The sequence below is a fragment of the Nanorana parkeri genome, unplaced genomic scaffold, assembly GCF_000935625.1.
Source record: "Nanorana parkeri isolate BGI_ZX_2015 unplaced genomic scaffold, ASM93562v1 scaffold166, whole genome shotgun sequence".
NCBI classification, from domain to species: domain Eukaryota; kingdom Metazoa; phylum Chordata; class Amphibia; order Anura; family Dicroglossidae; genus Nanorana; species Nanorana parkeri.
The window spans coordinates 727105-740227 of record NW_017306434.1 but is presented as its reverse complement, the minus strand read 5'-3'; the positions used below and the strand labels follow the sequence as shown (position 1 = coordinate 740227).

At 44.3% G+C, this 13123-nt stretch overlaps 1 protein-coding gene across 1 annotated transcript in view; it reads right to left on the bottom strand.

Moving 5' to 3' along the window:
• Positions 1-9149: 9149 nt before the first annotated feature.
• Positions 9150-13123, bottom strand: part of LOC108785511 (urokinase plasminogen activator surface receptor-like) — a 7422-nt gene continuing 3448 nt past the window's right edge. Inside the window, exons 4-7 of the mRNA XM_018554595.1 lie at positions 12965-13102; positions 12733-12876; positions 11181-11318; positions 9150-9388 (exon numbers count right to left, since the gene is read on the bottom strand). Coding sequence (XP_018410097.1) covers positions 9150-9388; positions 11181-11318; positions 12733-12876; positions 12965-13102 — 659 coding nt within the window. The remainder of the gene's footprint in view (positions 9389-11180; positions 11319-12732; positions 12877-12964; positions 13103-13123) is intronic.

Sequence of the window (13123 nt, the reverse complement as noted above, 5' to 3'; positions counted from 1 at the left end):
TTGCCATCTGTTATTCATGAATACATGTTTATCTGAAAATGAATGAGTGTGAATGCGAGCAGTTCCCATCAGTGCATTGCATTGTGCTGCCCTCCACTGAAAAAAAAAATGTAGAGCATGCTTCCGGTGTGAATGCACCCCTAATGAATATACTGAAGACAGAGGACCACAGCACGCAGCCCTGGTGAGATCTTGCACAGCCCTGGTCAGACCCCATATAGCCTCCTGTGACTCAGCACAGCCCTGGTGAGACTCCGCACAGCCCTGGTGAGCAACAAAGAGTACGTAGCTTCATATTATTCTGTATTGCTATATAATGAATTCTTGGGATTTGTAGTCCTCTATCGCTGGTAGTATTCTGCATTGCTGTATAATGTATTGCTGGGAGTTGTATTCCCTCTACAGCTTGGAGTCAGTGGTAGAACTACCAGGGTCAAAGCGGTTGCAGCTGCAACTGGGCCCTGGCAGTCCACCACTGTCCTAAAATCATTAGTCTGTATTGTTTTCGGAAAAATGTCACATGACACTAAACAAAAGGTATCAGTAATTGGTATCAGCGAGTACTTGAGGAAAAGCATCGGTGCTTGTACTCGCAGTGGCGTCACAAGGGGGATGCGGCCCGCACCCGGGTGACCACATTGGAGGGGTGACACTAAAATAACTGACAGTCATTTTGGTGTCACCCCCTATGAAAAGTCAAGCATTCTGTCATGGACCGAGAGCCCGACAGTGTCAGGAGAGAGGAGGGGACCCGGCGGCATACCTCATCCCGCTGGGTGAACGTCCCCTCCTCTCTCTGCCGGGGTCCATCAAACAAGATGGCCGCCGGCATGCGCCATAACGTCATGGCGGGGTGTCACCCGTTCTCTGCTCCGGATGTTACCCAGCTTCAGGGCGCCCCTGTGTACTCGGTCTTGACATCAGTGCATCCCTACAAGTAAGCATTTAAAATATTTATTTTTTTCTGTGCTTTTACCTGCAATTTTTTGTTTTTTAATATTCAAATGTTATTATTAATTTTCTTCAATAAACAAAATTACCTGCAATTTTAACACAAACACAACATACAAACACATTGTTTTTCTTTGTTACGTTCATCGCTGGAAATATTTTGAAGCGATTCGGTGCTGGAAAGGGAAAGTTGGCCTCAGACCAGTTTAGAAGTTCTAAGCGAGCTAGGAAAGTATGTGACATCAAAGAATATTCTGCCATTTTCTTACATCTATCTTCTTTAATCAAAGGGTAGAGGAGCTGAATGGTTTGTAGTCAGCGACACATGTTTCTTTTCAAAGTGTTTTTTTTTTCTCCTTCTGCTGAACTGCTTTTGTAGTTCTGAGAAAGAATGAACTTTAAAGATTCCAAAAATATACTCCAGCTATATGAACAGGTTCGTTAGACATTCCATACACAAAGCTATCGTCTTGTGTTTGTGCATTCGCAGAGTGCTTCTCTACCTACATTCTTATAATACTTCATATAGTTTATGATGTGTTTGCATGCTACAAAGGTTGACATTTTGGTCCAGCCTCAGTGGGGTTGGAAATTTTTGGCCCAAGGGGGAAATTGTCTTGTAATACCACAACTTGTTTTTACTGCAGCAGGCTAATGTGAGAAAGGAAATAAGTCCAAAATATCATCCTAGAGATGGGTCCATGACTTCCTCACGTACAATGCAGGACTGGTTATGACATTGGAGAGAGGATGGCTCCTCTTCTTAAGTGGTGCAGGCATCCTCTCCCCAAAGTCATAACCTAAAAAGAAGAGCAGAGGAGCAGCTAAGAGATGACCCAGAGACAGGGCCGTCTTTAATATTGATTGGGCCGTGGGCAAACATTTTTTTTAGAGCAAAAGAGGAACAAAAAGAGAATAGGATCTCTGCCCACACCTTCCTCTCCAGAGCCCTGATCTCCTCCATGCTGTGCGCCTCGAATAGAGCCCTCGGGTCATCTCAGTCAGCCTGTCCGCCGTCAATCTCTGATAGATTGGCCCGGAAGGCTTGGTGGACCACCAATCCTGGCAGGCAGTGTGTGGGGTACTCCAAGCCGGTCTACAGACAGGACAGCATAGGGTGTCATGGGAGTTGTAGTCTGGTGGGGAGGGGCCATGTCCCCCTTCTGGCCACAGGCCCTCGGGCAATGTTTGAGTGCCCTTGCTCAAGGGGCAGCTGCTTTTTGGGCCCCACAATGATGACTGGGCCTGGGGCAACTGCCCCTTTTGCCCCATGTTAAAGACGGTCCTGCCCAGAGATAACCAAAGTGGTAGGAGAAGTTAAATCAAGTGCTGTAAATACATAGACAAAAGGTAGAGGAGACACAAAAAGATCTGCCTTGGCAGAGCTCCGCAAGGGTGGAACCTGGACAAAAAGGTTGTGGCATAATTGAGCACGTTATTAAGCACACTGAGTGGAGTGTAGATGAATTGATTACAGGAAGTTCAGTTTTGTCCAAATGATCCTTTATCAAATGTTGAGTGAGTGCATGTGACAGATCAGTTTTGTGGTAGGAGCAACCTAAAGCTGGCCAACTTATAAAATGACATTTAGGTTCCCCCTCCCACCTATGAAGGGTCAAATGCTCATTTTAGTCTAGGGGGCATGTAATAAAGAGAATGATCTTAATTCACAGTATTATAGACTTTCTCTTCACCCCTTCTAGTATGGTCAACTACTCACAAAGCTGCTCTGCTCCTCTTCTTAGGTGGGGACATTGGGGAGAGGATGGCACCTGGATGGTGGTTGGCACCACCTAAGAAGAGGAGCAGCTTTTTGGGACTAGTTGATTATACTGAAGCGGGCAAAGAGAAAGCCTATAGGACTGTGAATTGAGGTAAGTAATTCTCTTTATTACAAGCCCCCTAGACTAAATGGGCAATAGACCCTTAATATACTGTAAGGGTGTGGAGGGGGGGTGGGGGGGATCACCTAAATATAATTTTTGTAAGCTGACCACATTTCAGCTTTAGGTTGCTCCTACCAAAAACAACTGATCTGTCACGTACACATTCACTCAACAAATGATAAACAATCATTTGGACAAAACAGAAATTCTGGCACTTGTTTCATCTACACTCCACTCAATGTGTTTGATAACGTGCTTAATCATGTGACACCCTTTTTGTCCAGGTTCCCCCCCTGTGGAGCACTTTTTGGGTCTCCTCTACCTTTTTGGCTATACATTTACAGAACTTGATTTCACTTATCCTACCTCTTTGGTTATCTCTGGGTCATCCCTTTGAAGTGCAGAAACAATATAAATACCAATTGCCCCTGTTGGTGCTATGTATTTATGATTTTAAAACCGGGAGCAATAGAGAAGCTCATACTCATAACAACCAGGCTGGTACCCATGTTAATGTTCAAATCAATTTATTACACCATTGGATGTTGCATTCATGGAGTACACAAAGCCTTACATTTGGCAGACTTCCATCTCCTGCCCTCCTGGAGATGGAAGTCTGCCTACCTGGTAGAGTGGAATAGAAAAGGATCAGACCTGGCAGAAGCTTCATTTAGCAGGTTTAATGAAACAGCTGCAGCTGGTAACAATTAACAAGCAGCCCAAACAACAGAAGCTCAAAAGGCTCCTTTTTATAAGAAATTTTACAATATTGCCATTTGGGCTTCATTATGATTAGTTACCAAGGCCTACGTTGCTGCAACTGACCATAAATCTGACATGCCTGAGACATTATGTCTCCATAGTTATTCTAGACCCTTCTATATGAATTCTATCCCACCCCAAACACATGGACTTGACACGTGCTCCTGTGCCGAGTGTGTCTTTTATGCTTTCAGGGTTTATCTAAAGTTCTTCTGTATATGTCTGCATAGTGCTGCTCAACTTCCAGGACTAAATTACTTTTAACAATTACATAATATTAAGAATTATATTGAATATGCGAACTAATATCAACAATATGAAGTGTATGAGTTAATGTTAAAATTCCACTACACTAGAGCTAAGCTCTGCCCTCCAGGAGCTAAGCCCTGCCTTCCTGGAGCTAAGCCTTGCCCTCCTGGAGCTAAGCCTTGCCCTTCAGTAGCTGATGGTTACCCTCAGTTAGCTAAGCACTGTCCTCCAGGAGCTAAGTTTTGTCCTCTAGTAGCTAAGCCCTGCATTCATGGAGCATAGCCTTGCACTCCTGGAGCTAAGCTTTGCCCTCCAGTAGCTAAGCCCTGCCTTCTTGGAGCAAAGCCATGCCCTCCAGTAGCTAAACCCTGCCTTCTTGGAGCTAAGCCTTGCCCTCCAGGAGCTAAGCCCTGCCTTCCTGGAGCTAAGCCTTGCCCTCCTGGAGCTAAGCCTTGCCCTTCAGTAGCTGATGGTTACCCTCAGTTAGCTAAGCACTGTCCTCCAGGAGCTAAGTTTTGTCCTCTAGTAGCTAATCCCTGCATTCATGGAGCAAAGCCATGCCCTCCAGTAGCTAAACCCTGCCTTCTTGGAGCTAAGCCTTGCCCTCCTTGATCTAAGCCTTGCCCTCCAGTAGCTAAGGGTTGCCCTCGAGTAGCTAAGCCCTGCTCTCCATTAACTAAGTCTTGCCCTCTATTAGTTAAGCCCTGTCCTCCAGGAGCTAAGTCTTGCCCTCTAGTAGCTAAGCACTTCTTTCATGGAGCTAAGTCTTGCCCTCCTGGAGCTAAGCCTTGCTCCCCAGTAGCTAAGTCCTGCCTTCTTGGAGCTAAGTCTTGCCCTCCTGGAGCTAAGTCTTGCCCTCCAGTAGGTAAGCCCTGCCTTCTTGGAGCTAAGCCTTGCCCTCCAGCAGCTAAGCCCTGCCTTTTTGGAGCTAAGCTCTGCTCTCCGGGAGCTAAGCCCTGTATCTGCCAATTAGCAGTCCAGCATGGGAGCCATAGTGGCTAATAGAGGCTTTGGCATATTATTTTATGCGTATACAATGTTTACAAGAAGATCAATTAAAGAAATAAAGTCAACCTTTTTTGTAAGAAATATAAAATGTATCTCTGCACTGTGTCATATATAATTATTCATATCCCTCTGCCTAACACTGAGTCACAAAATCCCAGTAAAGGGCTCAGACACACCTGCAATATGGTTCCACATACCATGTACAGACTTTTGTTGTTGAAGTATCCAGAACACACGTAAAGTTGTTGATCCATGGCTCGACTTGAGAATAAAAAAACCCAGTCTAACCAGGAGGGCCATTGTCTTCATAGACGTTAACAGGAGAGGAACCGAGGCTGGTGACGTTAAAAAAAAAAAGTCCCACATGAAAATTTTTTGCCTTCCTTTCGAACGTTATAGGCTGTAGACGTTTGGTGGCCGACAGATTTGATAGGAATGTAATCAGGAAGAAACAAAATAATTATGTTTATTTTTGACTATAGAATAAAGAACTGTGCTAGGTATTTGCATGTACACAAAGGTCCTAATTCTTTCAGAATGTCTCTTTTCACCAGAGGGCTGATCTGGGGCGATTTAGCAAGGTTGGGTCCGGCACTGACTCGCCGCTGCTCTCTCCCGCACCGAAGGTAAGTGAAAAAAAAAAAATAGTGCAAACATCGGGGCATTTTGACAAGTACAAGTACTTGTCAAAATGCCCTGTTTTTTCCTCCCTCACCCTGCAGCGCCCTTAGGCGGCCGCCTGACTTGCCTTGCGGTAGTGCCGGCCTGGTTGGGTCATAAGTCTTGTCCCTTCCTGAAGTTAAGTTCCTTATGTCATAAAGAATTCTGTGTTGTCATACTCAGGGCCAGATTTACTCTCCCTGCTGCCCCAAGGCCAGGTTCTGCAATGCGCCCCCCTCCCCGCCATCAACGGAGAATGGCAACCGGATGGCAGGGGCGGCACGGTTAGTTTTATTTTTTTTATTGTTTATTTATTTTTGTTTTACTTTTTTATCACTTTTTATTTATTTATTTTTTTATCCTTTTACATTTTTAGCTTATCGTTTACTTTTTTAAATATTTTGTTTATCTTATTATTGTTTATTTTTTTTATAATTTTTTTCTTATATCCCTGCCGCCCCGAGGCCTGGCCTCGGTGGCCTTGTGGGGATCCCGGGCCTGGTCATACTTAGCATTGTAATCTCAGGCATTGTTGTGATCTCAGAGTCAATAAATTATGTCTTTGTAGGTATTGTGATGACACAGTAAATATTATAATGTCATAGTAGAGGCTAGGTTATTAAAGTTAACATAGTGAGGTCTTAAATAATAATTGCTCTTGGAAAGGTACGGCACCCCTGATTGCCCTGATCACCATATTTTTGTACATGAATACATGTAGACTTTTCTACATGAATAAGTGTGGATTGTTGTACATAAAAGAAAATAATAAGACCTACCCCGAAAATAAGACCTAGTGTGTTTTTTGAGCCAAAAGAAATATAAGACAGTGTCTCTCTCAGGTCCGCTCTTCTGCTCAGTGGGTGGGGTTTCAATAGCCAGTCTGCTATTGGCTATTTCGGGGAAACACGGTAGCTGTGATATTACTTTTTGGTGGGTTAACCCTTTAAAACAGAGTTCTGCTTTTAAATGGTAAATAGTTCACCCATAAAGCTTTTAACAATGATCTGACCTTTGATTTTGCAATATATTCTTTAAATTCTGAGCTATATATAAGTCCAGAGTATTTTTAGACACAAAACACGGTCACATGACTGAAAAACACGCAGGGGAAACCAGAAATGTTCTGAATAAGCCAAACCCTTCCAGGCAACTTTATCAAGTAACTTGTCACAAGCTTTTCATTATTTTTAGATTTGACAAGTATGAGGGACGGTCTGACTCACACAGGACGTAGCTAACAGGCAGATGAAGTACGTGTATGTGCCCAAAAATCCCATACTACACTACTGCATCGCCTCCAGAAACAAAGCCATATGCAAGAGGTTTTTCTTTTCTATTATCAAATCAACTTGCACAATGAATTTATTATTTCTAATAACATAAATGAACAGATTCGAGATAAACATTTAATTTATTTACATACTTGAAAAAAAAAACAGTTTGGTGAATGATCGGTGAATCCTCCCTTACATTAGCACAATAAGACCCTTATTGAGGACGGTTTAGTCCATATAGGACCTTTATAGGCTCAGCCTAGAGATGGGCCAGTTGATGAAGTTTGAGTTTTGTCATGCATTGGTCTAATTTTAATGAAATTAACATAATTGATGATTTTTTTGGGGGTGTCTTTTAAATTGTATGGACCAAAAAAATAAGTGCTTGACACCCCGGGCATACAGGCTGGTATCCCATAGTAAGATAGCTGTGGGTACAGGCCAATGGCTAGGTTTAAATGAGCCTATATAACCTTCAAGAGAACCAGTCACAAATGGGCATCTGTAAAAATTTGAATCTCCAGTACTGAATATATGCAACAGTGCAGCCTTACTTTCCAGGGGCTCATCCACAAATTAATTGCCTGTTTGCAATTAAGTATGTTGCTGTTAGAAATCAAAGGGTTACCTGGGCCTGGTCTGAGACCATGCTGAGGTAACCCATAAATTGTGTCCGTTTTATTTATTTTTTACTTATCAGGGAATGGCTTGTTTTCGAATTACTTACTTGCAGGGCCGGATTTCCCACAAGGCCACCAATGCTTGGCCTCGGAGCAGCAGGGAGTAGAAGGGCAGAAGTGGTGTGGAATTCCTATCTCCCGATGCCCGGGACATGCAGTTCTGGGCGCCGGGCGCGTAGTTTGTTTTCTACATTTAGCCCTGCTTTTGGCAAGCAGAGCTAAATGTAAAGCGGGGAAGCCGCCGCTTGTTTTGTACAAGTGATCTTGGGGGGGTTGGCTGGTAGGGGGGCCCAGAGAGAATGTCAATTATCAGCTCTGATCTCAGGCAGGAGACAGGTCGGCCTTTGCAGTCTTGCAGCTTGAAACCTGCCAGACCTTTTCTGCTGGGACAGGCAAACCTTCAGTTTATTTACATACTTGAAAAGGAGACAGGTCAGCCTTCGTAGCAGTCATACAGCCTGATACCTGGCAGACGTTGTCTGCTAAGACAGGGAGAAAATACTAAATAACAGCACACACAGCTATTCCTAGAAGGCTGCACTAGAATAACAAAGCAGCCTTCTAGGAATAGAAGGCTGCACTCCCCCCCCCCATTTCAAATTGCAAAAGCCAATAGCAGGCTGGCCATTGCACCAGTCCACTGAGCAGAGGAGTGGAACTGAGAGACATCGTTCTCTCTCAGGTCCGCTCTTCTGCTCAGTGGGTGGGGTTTCAATAGCCAGTCTGCTATTGGCTATTTCAAATTAAAATAGCCAATAGCAGTCCGACTACTGCTCCCAACTGCTTACATCCACCTGTCGCCTGCAGAAGCTAGCCGGCAGGAGAATGGGGCCACTAGATGGAGGGATTGTGGGTTGCGCTGCAGGAAGGGGACTGGGGGGTGCAAGTACCTGGTCATGCCTAGGGTGCAAAATAGTCTTGCACCGACCCTGATTAAAAGGGCCCACTTCCCCACCTCTATCACCAAATGCCCCCTGGGCCTTTATCAAGATAAACCTATACATACTAATTTCCTGCAGTCTTCTAGCTGGCCCGGTGTCATCACAGGAGTTTCCTCTCCTTGGGGGGGAGATGGGGGGTAAGTAGTTTTGCTGGACTAAGCAGCACTCGCATAATAGCATGTGAGCACCGCTGAGTCCTGGAGTATTGTTAGCCCATGGGGTGTTTCAGTGACAGGCTGGGCCCAAAGAAAATGGGCAGAATGGCACAAAAGTTATTCTGCCCAAAGAAGACCGGTGGCACTGGACTCAGAATGAAGCTGGGGACATCACAGGAGCATGGAGAGGACATTTAAGTCTTAGGCATGCTTTTTAATAGGGGATGTGGACCCAAAAATGAATAAATAATTAAACTTGGAGTTCCACTTTAAAAGTAGAACTTTAGATTCTTACAAATGCCTACTCCTGACTAGTTCTCTTTCAGCACTTGACAGAAACTTTAAGAGGGGGTTCCAGAAAAAAATAAATAGGAACCTCTAAAGAAAGAAAAGTTTTTCCTTCAAACACAATCCACCACTGAGTGTGGCAGTTCTTAATGTAAATGTAGGCAACCAATCAGGAATCAGCTTTTAGTACCAGCCCAACCAATTGCTTTCTACACATTTGTGCTGTTATAAAAGTTAGGCCATCTTTAGACATTTTGATTAACAACTTGGCCTCCATCATCTTGACGGTTGTTTAAAGTAACGTCCGTAGAAGTTCCACAAGCACCAACAAAGCGCCGGCTATGATGTAGACCCTGCCGCGTGCCATGGTTGTTCCAGATGAGAAATATGATGTGATCTTTCCATTGTTACACAGGTTGCCATTGCAGCAGTACAACTTCTGGCTGGCCTGGAGGGACATGGAAGCTGATAGGCCATAACACACGTCTGTGGAGCAGCAGCCACGCATCAGAGTGTTCCCCCGGGGATAGCCTGGGAAAAAACACACAGAATAGGTGAAACTATCAAAAGAATTATTGTAGATAAGAGTCCATTCTCTGTCATCGTTTATAAAAGTGTTTTCTAGAAGTGAGTATATAATTGGTGGCTTTTGTCATGTATTAGTCAGCATAGAGCTCCGGGCTGGGGTGAGCCTCTGATGTTCCCTGGTCATATTACCTTTGCCTAAATTACACTGTTCTGATCCATGTCTTGGGTACCAGTACCTGAAAGACACCATTCTGATCCATGTCTTGTTTACCAATACCTTGAGTGCACCATTTTGATCTATGTTTTAGGTACCCGTACCTGAATGACACCATTCTGATCACTGACTTGGGTACCGGTGCCTAAATGACAACATTCTAATCCATGTCTTGTGTACCAGTGCCGAAAATGACACCATTCTGATCCAAGTCTTCAGTACCAGTACCTGAATGACACCATTCTGATCACTGACTTGGGTACCGGTGCCTAAATGACAACATTCTAATTCATGTCTTGTGTACCAGTGCTCGAAATGACACCATTCTGATCCAAGTCTTCAGTACCAGTACCTGAATGACACCATTCAGATTCATTGTTTGGTTATCAGTGCCTAAATGACACCATTCTGATCCATACCTTGGGTACCAGTACCTGAATGACACCATTCTGATCTATGTCTTTAATGCCAGTGCCTAAATGACACCATTCTGATCCATGTCTTTGGTACCAGTACCTGAATGACACCATTCTGATCCATGGTTTGGGTATCAGTATCTGAAAGACACCATTTTGATTCATGTCTTAGGTACCAGTACCTGAATGACACCATTCTGATCCATGTTTTGGGTACCAAAACATAGGGTACACCATTTTGATCCATGTCTTTGGTACTAGTACCTGAATGACACCATTCTGATCCATGTCTTGGGTACCAGTACCTGAATGATGCCATTCTGATCCATGCTGGGTACCAGCACCTGAATTATGCCATTCTAAATGATGTCTCTGTCCCAGTACCTGAATGGTGCTTTTTTGATCTATGTCTTGGTACCAGTACCTGAATTGTGCCATTCAGATCCATGTCTTGGTACCAATGCCTGAATGATGGCATTCTGATTCATGTCTTTGTACCAAAGTCAGAGTGATGGCATTCTGATCCATGTCTTGGACCATTACCTGATTGATGCCATTCTGATCCATGCCTTGGTACTAGAACCTGAATAACACCATTGTGATCCATGCCTTGGTCCCAGAGCCTAATTGACACCATTCTGTTGCTTAGTACCATTGCTTAAATGATGCCATTCTGATACATGCCTTGATAACAGAACCTAAATTACACCATTCTGTTCTTGTCTGAATGGCACAATTCCCCATGCCAGGCACAGTGACAGCTGGCATTGGCAGGTTTTCTCATAAACAAGCCAAATGTGATAACCATGATTGGTTGTCATAGTGATCACATAATCGGAAACCATGCTGATTGGAACATAAAAACTTCTGAAATAGAAGGCAGATTAAGGTTTACTCAGTATGGGGCACCATGTCTGGGAACATTCATCTACAGGAACAGGTTAAGGAAAGAGCAATGTTTAGCATTCCATACCAAGCAATTAGATTCCCATTTCTTTCTTTTTTTTCTACAGAAAACTGAAATCTGATGATGTGGATATATTCACAGCAGAGCACCCGCTTAGAACTGTGAGGAACAACATCTGAAGTTGCTGATAGACATGAGCATCTCCCTCTCTTCATAGGAAAACATGAAACCAGAAGTGAAGATTTGATGCAACATTACCTAATACATCCAGGCATGAGGTCATGCTCCCTGTGCACGAGACGGTGGTCGGTGTAGTGCATTCTCCTTTGCCCGTCTCATTGCATGCATAGCACTGCAGACCATTCAGAGTTGTGTTCACTAGTGTGTTCACTGTCACTGGTGGAGGCAAACAATCAAGTAGTCATTTTATTTTATGCACCGAGACAGAAGCAACAGAACCCATACAGGTTCTCATGCACCATAAACAAGTGTAAAAATGTGTCTCCTCCACCCCACTGACACCTAACCTTAACTGGGTCTTTAGACTACCCCATAAACATAACCCTTCACCTATAACTGAACCTAACCCCTAAATTAACACTATGCCTAACACTTAACCCTTAGCCTAGCCCTGACACTTAAGTTTTATCTATTATAGTCTAGCGATAACCAGCTCTCCAATAGCAGCATCAGCGTGTTTTCATGTGAGGTGCATTACATTGAGTTGGGCAGTCCATTTTGAAACGCATGGGCTCTAGCTCACTTTAATGCCTGGACATTTTGCTGCATTTTTTTGCAATGTACTGAAATGCACAGTGCAGAGAAAGTAGGATCATCATTGGTGTCAGTGGTCACAATATAAAACCCCCAACATTGGTGTCACTGACCAAAAAACTATACCCCCAGCATTGGTGTCAGTGGTCACTATATAAAACCCCCAACACTGGTGTTAGTAGACACCATAATAACTCCCAACATTGGTGCCAGTGACCACAATAAAACCCCCAACAGTGGTGTCACTGATCAAAAAAATATTACCCCAGCATTGGTGCCAGTGACCACAATATAAATCCCCAAACTCTGGTGTTAGTAGACACAATAACAACCCCTAACATTGGTGCCAGTGACCACAATAATACCCCTAGCATTGTTGTCAGTGTACACAATCATAACCCCCAGCATTGGTGTCAGTTTCCGCAATAATAATACCCTTCATTGCTGTCAGTGACAGTACTAATAATCCACCCCATATTGGTGGTCAGTAGCAGTGCAATTTACACCTTCCTCATTGGTGGTCAGTAGAAGTGTTTTTGTTACAAACACAGTGCAAAGGCAGTGAAATGAAACCCCCATCATTGGTGGTCAGTGATATGTACCTGATCACACACTCTCATGCCGATCTCTCTCTCTCTCCACAATGAGGCCGGGACTATACTTGCACAATGAGGCCGCCTCACAATACTGGCTTTATTTCAGTGTTGATTGCTGAAATGCAGAGTGTTTCAGTGCCTGGCACTCCACTGCCGCTCTACTTGGTGCCTTCAGGTGACTGACCCAGCTCAGGACATGGTGGGTCGCACACATAGAGCCGGCGAACCGCACACAGAGAGCCAGTAGGCCACACAAAGAGAGCCAGCGGGCCACATACAGAGCGCCAGCAGGCTGCACACAGAGAGCCAGCAGGCCGCACAAGGAAAGCCAGTGGTGTTGGGCACCAGGGATTAACTTTCGCCTTAATTACTAAGAAAACGTTGCTAAGTGAACAGTCTATCCCCCTTTATTAAATCAGAGAGTTTAGCGCTGAGTTTACCTGTATTTACACCCTGGTTGCACTTGTTGTACCCGCAGCATGACATCTCCGAATAGACTTTTACCCCTCCGGTGTTATAATGCAGTCGTCGTCCGCAGAGATTTCCAGTTCCGCAGCCTTTGATCACTACATCTGAGCTGGAAACTGCAGAGACAGGAAATCGTGTTATAAATATGTCTGTATGGGAAATATACACACATAGGACACATGTATATCCTGCCATGGATCTCACCATTGTTATAGACGGTGGAGAGGGTTATACATCGGTCCTGCACCCCAGCACACTGGATTGTGGTCAGGTTGGTGCTGGCACAGCTGGCGCTGTTCCCCTGACATGTCTGGCAATATAGTACAGCCACGGGCACACGAGCTGGAAACAAGATGAGTCAGG